Source organism: Myotis yumanensis, unplaced genomic scaffold, assembly GCF_028538775.1.
Source record: "Myotis yumanensis isolate MYYU_CA2020_CCGP unplaced genomic scaffold, mMyoYum1.0.hap1 SCAF_14, whole genome shotgun sequence".
NCBI lineage: Eukaryota > Metazoa > Chordata > Mammalia > Chiroptera > Vespertilionidae > Myotis > Myotis yumanensis.
The window spans coordinates 12,308,482-12,326,451 of NW_027223765.1; the positions used below are offsets into that span (position 1 = coordinate 12,308,482).

General features: G+C 46.3%; 1 protein-coding gene across 1 annotated transcript in view; it reads left to right on the forward strand.

Annotated features, from left to right (window-relative positions):
• The window catches only part of GLB1 (galactosidase beta 1), a 65,425-nt gene that overhangs the window by 5,083 nt on the left and 42,372 nt on the right, over positions 1-17,970 (forward strand). Inside the window, exons 2-5 of the mRNA XM_070391811.1 lie at positions 12,047-12,216; positions 14,922-15,072; positions 15,627-15,687; positions 17,068-17,162. Coding sequence (XP_070247912.1) covers positions 12,047-12,216; positions 14,922-15,072; positions 15,627-15,687; positions 17,068-17,162 — 477 coding nt within the window. The remainder of the gene's footprint in view (positions 1-12,046; positions 12,217-14,921; positions 15,073-15,626; positions 15,688-17,067; positions 17,163-17,970) is intronic.

The following is a 17,970-nucleotide window of genomic DNA, read 5'->3' on the forward strand; positions in this document are numbered from 1 at the left end:
AGTGCTGCCTGGGGACTCAGAGGGTGTTTGCCTCCTTTTATACAATTGGGTGAGGTCACCCTAGGGACAGGCTGCTTTTCCCTATTTAGAGATGAGGAAAGGAGGCAAAGGGCATTGGCAACATGACAGGGAGTTTCTGGGGTGGAAACCACGTCTTCTACCTCCCAAAGAAAGTGTTCTCTCCACTATCTGGTGGCTCAGGGTTCAGACAGTTACCAGAAGTCAGAGAACAAGGACCTAGAACCTGATATTCTTTTCAAAGTGGTTTGCTTGAGGCTAATTTCACTTCACCTGTGTAACTACTTGGGCTGGTTTCAGTTCAGTGTAGGATGTCTGAGGAAGAGTCAGGAAATTGGAGTCCCACCCCAGGCTTGGGTCTGACTTTTTTTTTTTTTTTTTTTGGTGGGAAACAGGCTCCCTCTCTCCCAGTGGGGAAGTTGCATAGGGAGTGGCAGGCGCCTGTGCTCCAGCAGGGCCTTGAGGCCTTGCCTCGGGCTGCCCCCCGCCCCCCCCCCCCCCCTTCCCCAGTGCTGGGAGCATCCTTCCTACCAGACGGCTTCCAGTCCCCTGGTCTGACCTCCGTAGAACTGTCCTAGGACTCTGGCCACAGAACCATAGGGCCATCTCTGCTGGCCACTGGACCCACAGGAAAACAACCAGAGGCTACCGTGACTGGCCCTTGTGCCAGAACCAAGAGACCCTTTGCCCCTGGGGTAGCAATAAGCAGTCCTGTTAGGAAAGGCCTCTCTGAGGAGACTGAGGACCTGGGCTCAGTGTTGACATGTTTGTGACCGAGAGCCTTTCTCCCGACGGGGACCACAGGCACCGCTCTGACGGGCGAGGCCCACCCTGCTGCTCCCCGCCAGGCAGTGTTGGGCAGGGGACGACCTCCCTGAGCCTCGGTTTCCCTCGCCCTAAAATGGGGATAATGATCATGCCTACCTCAAGTCTGTCTCGTGGGGAGGGTCCTGAGACTTGTCAGTGTGAGTTGCACGTGGCACAGTCACCAGGGAAGCACTCAGTGTTGTTAATTTGTGAACACAGTGGGGCTCGCTAAGGAACCGTGTTGGGTGCGGGTGCCCAGGGGTTTATGGAGCAGACAAACCTGGGGGACGTGAGTGGGTCCCGGGCCGCCTGCTGCTGGGCACGGTGATTTGTGGGGGTTGGCTGTGTCCTCGGCCTGTGTTACGTCTCCTGTGCACGCTCTGCCTGGTGGATAATGGGATCCTGAAGACCGCCCTTCTGATTTCCAAAGTGTTGACAGCAGGCCTTCCTGCCAGTGCAGTGTGACTGATTCCTCTCCATTAGACACAGAACAGGCCCACCTTACCTGTCCAAGGAGTAGTCCTGCTTGGCTTGTGTTCCACGGAACTTCTCCGTTACCGTCCAGACAGGGCCCTGAAGGGTCGCTCGCCGAGGCACTGTCCGCACCTCTGTCCTTCGCCCGTTTACCTTCTTCTTTTGTTTATGGCTAGAGGAGGTGGAGAGAAATATTTACTTGGAGCTTGAAAAATTCTTTCAATTTTATTTTAGTTTATTATTATTTTTTTAATCTGTAAATGCAAGTTAAAATGAAACGTTTTTAAGAAATTAACAATGGCATGTGTCTTGTGATCCTGTTATTGTAAAATGTCAGTGCATTAGTCCCACTGTCATCCATCCCAAACACCCCTCCATCTTTTTTCCCTTTGTTGAAAACTTTTTATTGTGAAAATTTTTAAATTTTCGTGAAGTACACAGAACAACCTCCTGAACCTCCGTGGGCTCACCACCCAGCTTCCACAGCTGTGACTGTTCTGCTGTTCTTTTCTCATTTATCTCTGCCCTGCACTGTTTCTCTTTTTTGGCTGCACAATATTAAACAAAACCTTAGAAAATATAATTTTACCCCAAAAATACTTCCTTATGAATCCTTTCTAGAAAAGTATATACATAATGCTATTATATCCAAGGAAACTAACAGTAATTCTTTATTATCATCTACTATCTAGTAGGAGGTTTGGGGGCTAGAAGCCAGGTCTTCTACTTCTCAATACAAGTGTTTTTTTCCACTGAGGGTTAAGCAACTGTATCTGTTACAGGTGAGTAACAGGATTCAAATACAGTTTACTGTCTAAAGAGTTAGTATTCAGTTGTTCCTGCTTATCTCAATTGTCTCTTCCCCAACCCCCCAACCTGGTAAAAAGCACATAGCATAAAATTTAGCATTTTAATGATTTTTAAGGGTATAGTTCAGTAGTGTTAAGTATAGTCACACTGTTGTGAAACAGGTCTCCAGAGCTTTTTTGTCCTGCAGATTTGAAACTCTATAGCCATTAAACAATAGCTCCTCTTTCCCCCTTCCCTCAGCTCCTAATAACCACCATTTTACATTCTGTTTCCATGAATTTGACTCCTCTGGGTACCATATATAAGTGGGATCATGCATTGTTTATTTGTGATGGCTTATTTCACTTAGCATCATGTCCTCCGTGTTCATCCATGTGGTAGCATGTGACAAGACTGCCTAAGGCTGAATAATATTTCTTCGTATATGTCACATTTTGTTTATCTGTCCATCAGTGGACATTTGGCTTGCTTCCACCTTTTTTTTTGTCTACTGTGAATAATGCTGCTGTGAACATGGGAGTGCAAATATCTCTTCGCGACTCTGCTCTCTGTTCTTTTGGAAAAATACCCGGAAGTCAGATTGCTGGATTATATAGTTCTGGTTTTTCATTTTTTTGAGGAACTTCCATACTGTTTTCCATAGTTGAATCATTTTATAATCCCACCAGCAATGCACAAAGTTTCTGATTTCTCTCCATTTTCACAGAACTAGTTACTGTTTGTTTGTTAGTAGTGTGAGGTGATAACTTACTGTGGTTTTGATTTGCATTCCTCTGATGATTAGGGATGTTGAGCATCTTTTCATATGTTTGTCGATCATGTTCGTATATCATCTTTGGAGAAATGTCTATTTAAGTCTTTCCCCACTTTAAAATCAGGTTATTTGACTTTTTGTTGTTGTTGAGTTGTAAGAGTTCTTTTTATATTCTGTAGTACAGGCCCATTGCAGGAAGATTCCTGCAAGAATAGGGCTTCCTGCTGCCCGAGCGAAGCAGAGAAGGAAGCGAAACCTGCCGAGGCGGGCTTTGCTCCCACCTCCACCAGCCCCGCCCCCGTCCCCACCTTGCTTGTCCGCAGCTTCGCTCCCTTCTGCAGCGCTTGGCTCCCTTCTACATTGTCTTCAGTCTTCGCTCTGGGCCTGCATATGCAAATTAGCTGCCATCTTTGTTGGGTTAATTTGCATGCTCATCTGATTGGCTGGTGGGCGTAGCGGAGTGACACCAATTTTCATGGTTCTCTTTTATGAGTGTAGATATTAACCCCTTACCAGATATGTGATTTGCAGATATTTTCTCTCGTCCATAGACTGTCTTTTCCCTCTATTGCCCTTCATGTGCAGAAGTTTTTATGGATGCCCCATTTGTCTATTTTCACTCTTGCTGCCTGTGCTTTTGTTGTCGTACTCAAGCAATCATTGCTAAGTCTAACATCATGAAGCTTATGATCCATTTTGAGTTAATTTTTATATATGATGTAAGATAAGGGCCCAACTTCATCCTTCTACATGTGGATATCTAGTTTTCCCAACACCATTTGTTGACGAGATTGTCTTTTTCCCATTGAATGGTCTTGGCACCTTGTGGAAGATCATTTGAGAAATACTTTATATTTACATTTTTTATTTAAAAATAAAAACTATACACTTTTTTTCTGAGATGAAGGGGCAGAATTAAGTCTGCAAATGTCTGCGAGTCCTAGAGGATTGGGAACTGGTCCCAACTGGGCCCATTTCTTCCCCATCTGTCATTTCCCCTCCTCTTCCATCGTAACTTACACTCTTTGCCCACAGTCCTTTGGGATGCTCAACAAAAATCTTTACAGAATAAGACAGACATAAATTAGTAAACAAAATTAATAAAAATAGAATGTAGCAGCTCATCTACAAATTTTCCAGATCTATATCGATTCTCACCAGTCCCTGTGGTGGTTTTGCTTCTCTAGCCTGACTTATGTAATGGTGTTTCCATGACATTTCATGTGTGAAAGATACATAGATCTGAAATAATTCAAGTTTGTGTTATAGTCATCTGAAATATTCCTTCTCTTTCTCTTTGTTTTGTGAACTAAAGGGTCTGGGAAGCCCATGGTGTATAAAGACTCATCCACCTCTATCTTTTCCCCTTTCCTTAATCCCTCTCCTGTCAACCGTAGGTGCTAACAGTCTAGGAGGCTTAGGGCTCTGTCACCTTAGAGCTGAACAGTTCATGTCAGGAATTCTGTAGGCTTTTGGGTCTTTAGGGTGAGTTGAAAGGGTTTAGGCAGCGGTTCTCAACCTTCTGGCCCTTTAAATACAGTTCCTCATGTTGTGACCCAACCATAAAATTATGTTCGTTGCTACTTCATAACTGTAATGTTGCTACTGTTATGAATTGTAATGTAAATATCTGATATGCAGGATGGTCTTAGGCGACCCCTGTGAAAAGGTCGTTTGACCGCCAAAGGGGTCGCGACCCACAGGTTGAGAACCGCTGGTTTAGGGGATGAAGACCCATTGAGTAAGTGCTTACCAGCATTATAGGGAGGGACTTGAGGACACATCTTCACATAATTAGCATGGCCCCTAACGTGTGGAATCACAGAGCTCCTTTCATTTCTTTATTATAGTTGAGGAATGTGCACAAGTAATGCAAATATAATATTGTTATTCCCGAGGGTTAGGAAACTTGGGGGATGTTCACATTACTTGATGGTGTAAATATCAGTGTTATGATTAATGGTTGGTTTGGTTTTAATGCTTATTTACTACTGAAATAATCTAAACTCAATAAATAACTTAAAAATGTTACGTTGGACAGTATTAAATCCCTAATGTGTATTTGGTCTTGAGGGTATCTTGTTTATACTGCTGTGTTGTTGTTTTTACCTCCAATAATATATGTATTATGTCCATGAGGGACCCTGGGAAGATGTGGGCTTGGCCTTGCTTAGGATTGATTTTATTTTACATGCTTTTTATGATCTCATGCACTGTAAGTACTGATGCTACCACACCTCTGCAAGTGTGAAATAAAACTGGCTCTTCAGCATTTTGTCCCAGTGCTAATTAACTTAGAAGGGGTGGAATTTGCACACAGGGCAAAGTTTACATTCTTTTCATTTGGGGGGAATGGACTCTGCATTCCTCCCTCACATTTCTTGACCTTCTGTTGGTGGTGCCACCGTGCACAGATATTAAGAATGCTGGCTCCTCTAGGCCGGATCCTCTCATATCCTTAAAGGTCATTTTGGAGCCATGAAGTGGATTTTCCCTGTTAACCTTGACCATGACAGTCACTAATTGGAAGCTGTCTCAGGTGATGCTGCTTCTGTGGCTCACCATATCCATCCTCTCTGTCTGCTTTTCTATTTTTTTTTCTTTGTTTGTTAATCCTCACCCAAGGATATTTTTCCATTGATTTTTAGAGAGTGGAAGGGAGGAGGAAAGAGAGAGAGAGAAAAAAACATCTATGTGGGAGAGAGACACATCGATTGATTGCCTCCTGCACGCACCCCACCGGAGATTGAGCCTGCAACCTAGATACGTGCCCTTGACTGGGAATCAAACCTGCGACCTTTCGGTCCTCAGGATGACACTCTGTCCCCTGAGCCAAACTGGCTAGGGCTCTGTCTGCTTTTCTAAGCTTCAGTTTCGGAGACTTGTCACTGCTTCCCAGGTCCAAATAGCATGTTGTCATTTATATATCAGACCAGAGGGACAGCCCATGGAATGTCCTCACAGTCAAGGTCTCTGGGAGAAAGTGGGGCAGTCAGTAGGGCCCTGGGGCAAGAGAGGATGTGTACTGCTGTCCTGCCCACTTACAAACAAGCTGCATTTGATCCTTTTTATTGATAGTTTTGAAAAGATTAGAACATTAGCCACAAACCTAATGCCAAAGGCTCTGTTGACTGTTCCTGGTAGTCCTCTCTGCACCCACAGGGTAGGTGGCCACATCATCCACCAGGATCCGTTTTTCACTGGGACTCACAGGTCATTTGAATGGGGTGTGATGGGGATGTCCTGTGAGTCTTGGTGGAGGGGGCACGATATCTGCTATTTCAGGAGGAATTGTGGTCTTGCTTCTGATTCATCTTGAGTGGAGGGGGTGTCCAGTTCCAGGACCTCCACTCAGCCCTGTCCTTCGTAGTGGCTCTCACTCATGGTGAGGGCTCTGGGGGGTTGTTAGGTAAAACCATCCCAAGGTGCACTCAGGACCAGTGAAATAGCCATCAGGTGGGTCCTCTGACTTGTTGGACCCACTGTGAGAAGGACTTGGCGCCAAGACTCCCTCTCTCCCCGGCCCAGTAAGGGAGAATGATGGCATTTCAGGTCCTCTGGTGTCAGTATCAGCTCAGACCATACCTAACAATCCTCAGAAGGTCTGGGGGTGCCACTTTCCTTAGGACTCAGGTACCCTAAGTCCCCTGGGGAAGGATTGGGAACTATTGCGTGTAGAGTACTTGGAGTGGCATCGCAGGGCCCTCCCTGATGGGAATACATCCAGCCCTTTGTTCAGTCGATTGGCTGTCAGAGCTGGCAACTGGGGGAAGATATCAATTTTCCATTGCAGGACCTGATACCAGCCTTTGGCTCATGAGTTCTTGATTTGTTTTTTTCTTGTTAGACACATCAAGCAACCCCCTCGCTGGTTGCCCAACCATCTCACCCTCTAGGAACGCTATGGTTCATGAGCCATTGCTTAAGATGGCTATTGGCCAGCACACCTGGTTGCCACTCTGGCCTTGCTGGTCATTGTTGTCATTATACCCACCTACTCCTGACGGTCAAATGGTCTCTCTTTGATTGTCAGAATCTCATAATCCCCAAACACTAGGGATCCCAGGGCCAAGGCAGCATCTTCTATCACCCTTTTCCTACAGAGGACAACACGCTCGTTGGCTTCTCAGAAATGCCAGGTTGCTCCTCCCTGGGGCATTCCTCACTGAAGGGAGTGTCCTGGGGAAGTACAGTCAGATGGTGGCTTGTGAGCCATCTCATACCTTCCTCAGGATGCCAACGCAGTCCTGGCATCTGCAGCTCATTTCCTGCAGGCCAGTATCCGGTCCAGGTCCTGGAGAACCATTCTAACAGCACAGGGGGGGTTAAGGTGCTTTACCAAGATGCTAATTCACACGTCATGGGAGAGTGCACCATGCCAGCAAACTTCCCTCTATCCAGCTTTCTATTCTGACCCCTCCAGATGCACTATCAGCGTCTCCATGATTAAGTCCTGAGCCTTACTTTTCTGGAAGGAGATGTAGGTCTCTAATTATTGTCATGGAAGCCTCAGGTGTTCACAGGATGCTCAGAGTGGATGGCTTACATGAGCCTGTCAGCCAATCTCTTCAAAGCTTTCAAGTCTGTTACAAAAGCCAGGCAACCTCCCAGTGCTTACAATGACCAGTAACACACCCCATTCCAGGGGTAGAGCTCATGCAGATGCCACCCCTCCCCTTCTGCCTGTACCTCCTCCAAGGCCAGCACAGGTGAGGGCCTTAGTATTTGCATTGCCTCGCCACCCACTTAGCACCAGCTGCAGGGGCCTTGCTGCTGTTTGACATATATGAGACATCCAGGTACAGACTCACATCCTGAGCATCTGCTGTGTAGGCCACACCTTCATCCGGGTTCCTCTGGAAGCATAACATGAAGCAGGGGCTCCGGTGCAGGTGGTCTGAGAACTAACTCAGGAGCGCAGAAACGAGGGACAGGTGGAAAGAAGCAAAAGCCTACATGAGGACGTGTGTTGTGGTTCTCACTCTACGCAACAGCCATGATTCTGCCAAGATCATTTTTCAGAGTAATGAGTAATCTAGCGATCTCCAAAGATGATAATCGAATTTCCCCCACTCTGTGTATTGTTACAAACGTCATAGCTGTTAATATCCATGCAATCTTTTTTTTCTTTCCTGTTGATATGTCTCTTAAGTCTCTCTCTCTCTCTCTCTCTCCCTCCCTTACCCCCTCTCTCTCTTTCTCAAAAAAAAAAAAAAAAAAAAAAATGCTCGAAATTTTCCACCTGGGGCCAGTGGAGCCTCTACAATTCAGCCCCTGTGTCCTACACCTACACCTAACCAAGCCCCTGGTCCTATTAGTTCTCCCTGATGTCCACGGCCCACCCCTCTGTCACCACCATGATCCAGGTCTCTGCTTCCTGTTTTGCCACTTCCATAAAAGGCCAGTGTCCTGAATATCTGAAAGCCTGCCATTCTTCTGTTTAAATTGCTCTCCATAGCTCTTGGCATAAAGTCCAGGCCCCTTGAACTTGGAGTTCAGGGCTCATTCCATCTGGCCCCTGCCCATCTCTGTTTCAGCAGCTGTCATGCTCCATCTGTGCTGATGTCTACAGCTGTCTCCCTTCCCTGCAGCCTGCCCTCTCTGCCAGTCTCACACACAGTTTCCTCTGCCTACATCACCTTTCCCTGTGGTCAACTCTACTTCACCCTAGGGTTTCATTTAGGCGACTAGTTGTCTCTCTCTCTCTCTTTTTAAAAATATATATTTTTATTGATTCAGAGAGGAAGGGAGAGGGAAAGAGAGATAGAAACATCAACGATGAGAGAGAATCACTGATTGGCTGCCTCCTGCACATCCCCCCACTGGGGATCGCCTGCAACCCAGGCATGTGCCCTGATTGGGATTCAAACCTGGGATCCTTTAGTCCGCAGGCCGATGCTCTATCCACTGAGCCAAACCAAATAGGGCCAGTAGTTCTCTCTTTAAAAAAATTTTTTTTTATTGATTTCAGAGAGGAAGAGAGAAGGAGAGAGAGAGATAGAAATATCAATGAAGAGAATCTTTGAACAGCTGCCTCCTGCATGCCCCCTACTGGGGATGGAGCCCAAACCCAGGCATGTGCCCTGACCAGGAACGGTGACCTCCTTGTTCATAGGTTGACACTCAATTATTATTATTTTTTTAAAAGGTCACAGGTTTGATTCTTTTTTTAAAAAAATATATTTCATTGATTTTTTTACAAAGAGGAAGGAAGACGGATAGAGAGTTAGAAACATCGATCAGCTGCCTCCTGCACACCCCCCACTGGGGATGTGCCCACAACCAAGGTACATGCCCTTGACCGGAATCGAACCCGGGACCCTTCAGTCTGCAGGCTGACGCTCTATCCACTAAGCCAAACCGGTCACGGCGACACTCAATTATTGAGCTACACCGGCCGACAGGCCAGTAGTTCTCAACTCTGCTGCACATTACATCATCTGGGGCAGTTTTAAGAAATACCAGTGCCTGGGCTCCACCTAAGATCAATTAAAATCTGAATGTCTAGAGCGTGAGGCCTGACTTTGCTATTTTTAAAACTTTGCAGGTGATTCTGACGTGTGGCCAAGGTTGAGAACCACAGTTTGGGGTGTCCCTTCCTCTGGGAAACTTTCCCTTGCCACTCCCTGCCCCCCCCCCCCGCCCCCCATGCCTGGGTTACATGTCATTGAGTACTGCTGTAACATTCTGCTCAAATCCTTTTTCATCCCCAGCTTTATTGAAATATAACTGATGGATAGCATTGTGTGAGTTTAAGGCGCACAACGTGATGGTCTTATCTTTATCATCTAGGCCTCACTGGGTTAACCCTTGGGTTTCTTCCTTGTTAGAGGGAAGCATGTGGGCTGTGGTCACATCTGTGTGGTCTGTGCTTACTCAGCACACAGTAGGTACTTGGTAATATTTCTAAACAGATGGTAGGGAGCTATTTGGGCTGGATTTTGAGGTTGTTTTAAATACAGGATGAGGTTCCACTGTGTGGGACAAAAGCCAGATTCTATCATCCGCCAACATAATTTCTCGCCAATTCCTCCCTGGCTTTTCTGAATCCCTTCTCCTAGACGTGTGGACTTCAAACAACCCTTTCCTTTTCCCCCATTCTGCCAAAGTTGCTTACTTCCTTCAGGCTTGTTTGTTCAACGAATATTCCCAACTCCTAGGCCACCCTTGAACTCACAGAACTTGTGAGAAATCCTTACTTGACACTTTGTCATATACATGCACTGAAAAGGTTTTCAAAATTGGGGTATCTGGCCTTAGCTGGTTTGGCTTAGTGGATAGAGCGTCGGCCTGTGGACTGAAGGGTCCAGGGTTCAATTACAGTCAAGGGCACATGCCTGGGTTGCAGGCTCGGTCCCCAGTGGGGGGCCTGCTGGAGGCAGCCAATCAGTGATTCCCTCTCATCTTTGATGTTTCTATCTCTCCGTCTCCCTTCCTCTCTAAAATCAATAAAAATATATTTTTTAAAAATCGGTATATCAAATTATTTTTGTATTTTGTGAGTTTGAGTATCTTGCCTTTGAATGGAAATTAAAGCCTTGGTTTACTAGAAGAATAAATTGCCATTAAAATGATTATTTTATGATTATTTATGTGTCCTTATTTTTGGGGTAGCTTTATTGAGATGTAATTCACAGACAGTAAAGCTTTCCATTTGTCCCAAAGCAATCTACTTGGGGTGTTTTAACTTATAGTCACAGTGTTCCATGCCCTTGTTGGACTTCAGACCATGTTGGATCTGGAACACGTGCTGTCACCCTTGCTTCAGATATGACGTCAAGGCCCTCTCCCCGCAAAAGCTCTTACTGACTGTGATGCTGCCATGAAAAAAAAGATTTTAAAAAAATTCATATTATGCCAAAACCGGTTTGGCTCAGTGGATAGAGCGTCGGCCTGCGGACTGAAGGGTCCCGGGTTCGATTCCGGTCAAGGGCATGTACCTGGGTTGCGGGCACATCCCCAGTAGGAGATGTGCAGGAGGCAGCTGATCGATGTCTCTCTCATCATCGATGTTTCTAACTCTCTATCTCTCTCCCTTCCTCTCTGTAAAAAATCAATAAAATATATTAAAAAAAAATTCATATTGTGACCTTTGAAAGCCTAAAAATGCACAAGGAGTCCTACCAACTTTTCTTGTAGCCCTAGTCCTGGTGGCACCTGTGGCTTGTTGCTACCTTTTTCACCCACCAGGGGACAGTATTTCCCTCTGCCTGTTGGCCTCTCCTTTGAGACCTTCCCTTTCAAATCCTAGCATTTCTAGTTTCTGAAGTCGTGCCAAGTGTTCCTCAAAATGTGATTTGACTGCTAGAAATACATGTTACATTGCAACCACGTAGAGACCTACGTACATATGCAATTCTATGTATACATGTATAATGAAAGTTTCATAAAATAATACTTGTCTTTACTACGTGCAATACACTCTGTTTTCTAGTCTCTCTTATTAGCAAAAGGTGCCCATCATCACCCAAGCTGAGTGCATGACTCACAAACTGGGTCGCAGCCCACAATGTGAGAAATACTGCGTTACAGTTCACTCAGTCTGACATCCTGCATGTTTTTGGATGAAAGGAGGCAGTAGAGAGGGACCTGCCCAGGTTCCACGCAGGTGGAACTTAGAGCAATACCTAGGATGAGGCTTCAGGACTTCTAATCTGTTGCTTTCAGCCCAGTGATATTACTGTTGAGGTACATCCAGTGCTCCGGCAGGTCACAGCCATAGGGAGGGAGGGATGCATGCGTGTGTGTGTGTGTATCTGTGTGTATCTGTGTATGTGTCTGTGTGTGTGTGTGTGTGTGTGTGTGTGTCTGTGTGTCTGTGTGTCTGTGTGTCTGTGTGTTGTATTCCGGGCATCCTGGGCTTTGCTACACCAAGAGAAGAGTCACCGCCAGCAGGGTTTTCCCTTTGGAGATAGAACTCCTGCATCTCAGCCACCGACTGTCAGATCGGTGCTGGACTCTGGAAGGTGAGCCCTGTGGAATCCTGCACGTGGGTCCTGCTTGGTGATTCTGTTACCTGAGTGCCTACCTGGCTTAGCTGTGGTTTGTTCTGTAGCCCAGAAACCAAACATTCCCTCCATTACGCAATTGAATAGGCAGGGAGTTACCTGCCACTCTCAAAGTGTCTACCCGCAAAATTGCTGCAGGTTCAGGCTCTCACGTGGTCTCACTCTTGCCCTGTAGAATGCCTCCCAGAGGACTTTTGAGATCGACTACAGCCACAACTGCTTCCGCAAGGATGGCCAGCCGTTCCGCTACATCTCGGGCAGCATCCACTACTTCCGTGTGCCCCGCTTCTACTGGAAGGACCGGCTGTTGAAGATGAAGATGGCTGGGCTGAACGCCATCCAGATGTAAGTAGGAGGACACTGGGCTCTCACCTGGGCCCGGGCAGCCACACCCGAAGAGAGAGTACAGCTGCGTTTCTCAGCGCAGCTATTTCATTGCTCAGGATGGGAAATGGTGTTGTCCGGTGTTCTGGGAGGGGCTTCTCGGGGTAATTCATCACCTCTTCCAATCTTGAACGTCGTCGCCAGAAATCATACGAGTATCAGATTAAAAAGGCAAAGGGAAGTATCAATGATTGAGCGTTTGCCATGTGCAGGGCACTTGACATGAATGATTCCATTTCTTCAAGGTCTTACCATTCCCATGTACAGCTGGTGACACTGAAATTTGCCCAGGCACATGTCTTTGGCCAGAGATCCATCTAGGATTTGAAGATAAGGGTGTTTGTAAGTAGTTATAACTTCTCTCAGCTCATAGGGGAATATTCCTTGTTAGGTAGATTCCAGAAACCCAGTTTGTTTTCAGGGTTCTTCTGAGTTCATGCTATCGCCTGGGGTTATAGAATTACCCCAGGAGCTATCTCTCCTCATCTCTTTTCATGCTGTTGCAAGGTGACTAATTGGGAAGAACTGGGGTGGCTGGCCACTCTGGTTTTTGCACTGCTGATGTGAATTGCCGATAACTTTGCAAAACTAAAGGGTGAGAAAAACCCAGAGGCAGATTCCCGGGACAGATAATTTAGGGGGAACCCCACTTGTTTTTCTGGTTGTAAGGCCACTGGGGTCTGTCTGTAGTTTCAACCCTGTGTTCAAGGGGACCAAGACTCTATTCCAGGGGACCCTAAAAGTTTAGGATGGTGGAAAAAGGACACAGCCAGCCCAGCCCATGTGGCTCAGTGTTAGAGCATCGACCTATGAACCAGGAGGCCACGCTTCAATTCCCGGTCTGGCCACATGCCTAGTTTGTGAGCTCGATCCCCAGTAGAGTGCGTGCAGGAGGCAGCCAATCAATGATCCTCTCTCATCATTGATGTTTTGATCTCTCTCTCCCTCTCCTTTCCTCTCTGAAATCAATAACAATATTAAAAATTTAAAAAGAAGGACACAGCCAGTGTCATCAGAGAGACCTCTGTGATGGCCATGGGTGGCTTCGTATTTAAATTTATATTCCATGCTGTAGGCAGTCAGGGATGCCGGTAGGGACTTTTGTCATTTTATCTCCTGTGTCGTGTTCCTGACAAAGTCTTCTGTCAGGAGGACAAAGGGGTTGAAGCTTCTTCCATTTTTATTAAAAAGTACTTTTCAGCCGAAACCGGTTTGGCTCGGTGGATAGAGCGTCGGCCTGCGGACTGAAAGGTCCCAGGTTCGATTCCAGTCAGGGGCATGTACCTGGGTTTCGGGCACATCCCCAGTGGGAGATGTGCAGGAGGCAGCTGATCGATGTTTCTAACTCTCTATCTCTCTCCCTTCCTCTCTGTGGAGAATCAATAAAATATATTTTAAAATAAATAAATAAATAAAAAGTACTTTTCAAAAAATACGTGTAGTTATGCATGATGACGTTTCAAAGACAAACCTCCTGTATGATAGCGGTCCCATAAGATATAACTATGCAATTTCTGTCACCCACTGCCGTCATAGCCATTGCAACATTGAAGTGCAACACATTCCTCGTGTGTTTGCGGTTATGCTGGTGTGAATATACCTATTGTGCTGCCAGTCGGAAGTGCAGCACATACAATCACTAGTATGTACAGTACCTAATGCTTGATAACGATAGCAAGTGACCATGTTACTGGTTAATGTATTTACTATACTATACTTTAGTGTTTTCTTAGGGTGTACTTTTTCTACTTAATAAAAAAAAGAGTTTGCTGTAAAACAGTATGCCATGTTACCCCAGCCTCAGCCTCATCCATCTCGTGTTTACAGTGTCTCTATCTTTCTTTAAAAAAAATATGTTTTTATTGATTTCAGAGAGGAAGGGAGAGGGAGAGAGAGATAGAAACATCAATGATGAGAGAGAATTGTTGATCAGCTGCCTCCTGCATGCCCCCTACTGGGGATCGAGCCCGAAACCCGGACATGCGCCCTTGATCAGATTCGAACCCAGGACTCTTCAGTCCTAGGCCAACACTCTATCCACTGAGCCTAACTGGCTAGGGCTACCATGTCTCTTGATTGCTTCATGTTCTCTCCTGCTTGATTTAATTACGTGTGGTTTTGCTGTACAGGCTTGTAGCCTAGGAACAGTAGGCTAGGCCATCCAGGTTTATAAGTGCACTCTATGATGTTTGCACAATGACAAAATTGCCTAATGACACATTTCTCAGAACCTATCCCAATCATTAAGTGGCTCTGACTATATATATATGTGTATATGTATATGTATATGTATATGTATATGTTACTACTTTAGCACAGATATTTTCATTTTTCCTAAGCTTTTCACAGGTATATGTAACTTTTACATATTAATAATTCGTGTTCATATAATTCTGTATCTTTCTTAAAGTCAAACAGTAAATAGGAATGGACATTCTTTGTGGGTCATAAACTTGAAAGTGTGCCCCCCCCCACCCCCACCCCCACCCCCCACATTTGATTCGCTTGGGTAGCCGCTGTGAAAACTCGAAACAAGGCCTGTTTCCCGAGAGGCTGCCCCAGGGAGAGGCCTGTGCGTCCTGCAAGTTCATAGCTCTGCAGAAATTCACGCAGGACATCTGGGTTTCTGAGCCGTTTCCAGGAAGGGGCTGTGTGTGTCTTGGCAGCTACGTGCCCTGGAACTTCCACGAGCCCCAGCCAGGACAGTACCAGTTTTCCGAGGAGCATGACGTGGAGCATTTTATTCAGCTGGCGCACGAGCTGGGGCTGCTGGTTATCCTGAGGCCTGGACCCTACATCTGTGCGGAGTGGGAGATGGTGAGTGTGGCGAGGCTGGGCTCTGCCTGCCTGCTGTGTGTGACCCAGTGGGCTCGTAGGCAGGGAACCAGGGGAAAGGGAGTTCAAGCAGTTTAAGTAAGTCTCTAGTCCCAGATAACATGGAGCCTGTGACTGTAGCCACACAGGTGTCTTTTCCCTTAGGAGACGCCTAAGCAGAGGGGAACAGGTAAGGGTCAGAGGGGTGGGTCCTCCTCTTGGTGGTCACTCACTTAGCTCAGTTTCCTCATCTGAAAAAAGCAGGTAATGGTGGGGACTCTGTCTACCCCACAGGCTAGCTGTGAAGCTAAGTGGAATTAATCTAGAGCTAAGGCTTTGATTCTCAAACCATTAGTATTCATAAAGAGTGATCTTATTTTTACCACGTTACAATTTCTACTTTCCCTGAAAGTTTCCAGATTAGAAAGCCCAACTCAAAATACCCCTTCTCCATGGAACCTTTCTTCCCTCACTGCTAGCAGTCATTTCTATCTCCCCTGAGTGCCTTTCACAAAATGGACCTGACATTGGTTTCCTTTTTTGCTTTCCTACCCTAGGGAGGATTACCGGCGTGGCTCTTAGAGAAGGAAAATATTGTTCTTCGTTCGTCTGATCCAGGTAAGTTGTGGCAGATGCCTTAAGAGAATTTATGAACGCATAGACAACTTATATCGTGAGAATCAGGTGTTTTGAAGGCTGGGGGCCTTCTGTGCAGACACTTCTGAAAGTTTAGTGAAAGTGTTTATCGTTATCCACTGCAGGACGCCAGACACTGCACGTGTAGGAAATAGACTTTCTTGAACTTGACCAGATCTTGCTGACAAACTGATAACTCTTTGAATTGGCAATGGGCCCTGTTTGCGGTTGACCGAGTGACTTCAATGCTTTCTCCTCGTACATTCTTAGAATATTGCAGGGCCAGGGATAGCATCTTGCTAATCCCCATGGCAGGCCCAGTAGCTGGAAAGATGTCACTGGATTCCTCGGTAGCTAAGATGCTTTCTATCCCTTTATCTCCATTTGCAGATGTAAATGATAGGTCGTTGTTCTTGACTTTTTAAACCACTAGATATTATTTTAGCTGTAAGCCCTGATACACTGCATTTCTAGCTTCTGACGACTTCAGTTTCTCTTGGTAGTGGCGATGGTGGTGAAGCATGCGCCCTTGACCGGATTAAGTTTACTATCGAAAAGGCCAGTGCGTGATGCTGTGGGCACATTTCCTTCTGAGTGTATTCCCCTCACATTTTGCACCCTTAGTATATGATTAGTGTTTTCATATGTATTATCTCATTTAATCCGGCAACATGGCTGGCAACTTTATATTATCCCCATCAGACAAGGTAAATATATAATTCATTGGAGCTTACTTGTACAAAGGGAAAAAAACCTACTGTGACAGAGAGGAGGAGACACCATTCAGTCACTCTTTTCTTTTTTGTTGTTTGTTGTTGATCCTCACCAGAAGATATTTTTTTCCATTTATTTTTAGAGAGAATGGGACAGGGGAGAAGGTGAGAGGGGGTAAGAGAGAGACAGAGACAGAGAGAGTAAAGAGAAAACTATCGACGTGAGAAAGACACGTCGATTGGTAGCCTCCTGCAAGCACCCCAACCGGGGCCAGGGATCAAACCTGCAATCCAGGTATGTGCCCTTGACCCTCCAGTCTGCAGATCAACACTCTAACCGCTGAGCAACACCAGCCAGGGCTCAGTCCTCTTTTTTCCACTTAACACACACTGGCAGGATGCCTCCAGGCTTTCTGTCCTAGCTACAGGGGCAGATACCAGGCATACTGGTCCTTGTCCACTGAGGAGACAGCTCCTTGCAAGACAACTTTCATCTGACTCTTGGGGCATGTCGCTGCCCTGTTTCAGAAGGTAGTTGTTGAATCCAGCATATTCTGATCTCTGCTGGCAGCCCCAGAGTAATAAGGCTGTGTTGTGTCTATTTGTGCTAAAAGGTGCGTGATGGTGTTAAACCTGTCTTGCGTTCCAGACTACCTGGCAGCTGTGGACACGTGGTTGGGAGTCATTCTGCCCAAGATGAAGCCTCTCCTCTATCAGAATGGAGGGCCGATTATAACGGTGCAGGTAACCATGGGGATGAGCATGGGCTGGCAGGACGCGAAGGCTTCCATCCAGTCACAGTATTTAGAGGAGGGATGCGGGCCTGAGCTTCCTAAGTCTGTTTCTCTCAGAGGCAATGCCATAGATGGTGCTTTGATTTAAATTGCATTTGGAGGAGGTATTACCTTTTTTGAATGCCTGCTATGTACCAGACTCTGTCCTGGATGTCCTGCCAATGCTACTCAATTATTCCAGCCACTGTCTCTTTTATTTTGTTTAATATGTTTTTATTGATTTCAGAGAGGAAGGGAGAGGGAGAAAGAGATAGAAACACCAATGATGAGAGAGAATCATTGACTGGCTGCCTCCTGCATGCCCCCTACTGGTGATCGAGCCTACAACCTGAGCATGTGCCCTTGACCGAAATTGAATCTGGGACCCTTCAGTCTGCAGGCTGACACTCTATCTGCTGAACCAAACCGGCTAGGTCCACTGTCTCTTTTAAATGAAGACTTTCAAAGCGATTAAGTGACCTGGCCCACGCCACCCAGCTAGCGCCTCCATTTGTGAAGCATTTGAGGAAGTTTAGCGACCTTCATCCCTGCCCAGGTGTATCTCTAGTCTCTCCCACCCCCCATACCTCTGCCTGGCCGCCAGGAGGTCACATCCGGCCGGGTCACACCGCACACCTACCCAGTGGTCCTGGAATCTAATAGAAGCGGCTGGGCTAGGTAAGAAAGAAGCTGGCGACAGTGCCCTCGGCAGTCCTGGATCTGTCTCTTGCTTCAACAGTGTTTGGACGCCCCAGACCCAGGGACATCCCTTCTTCTAG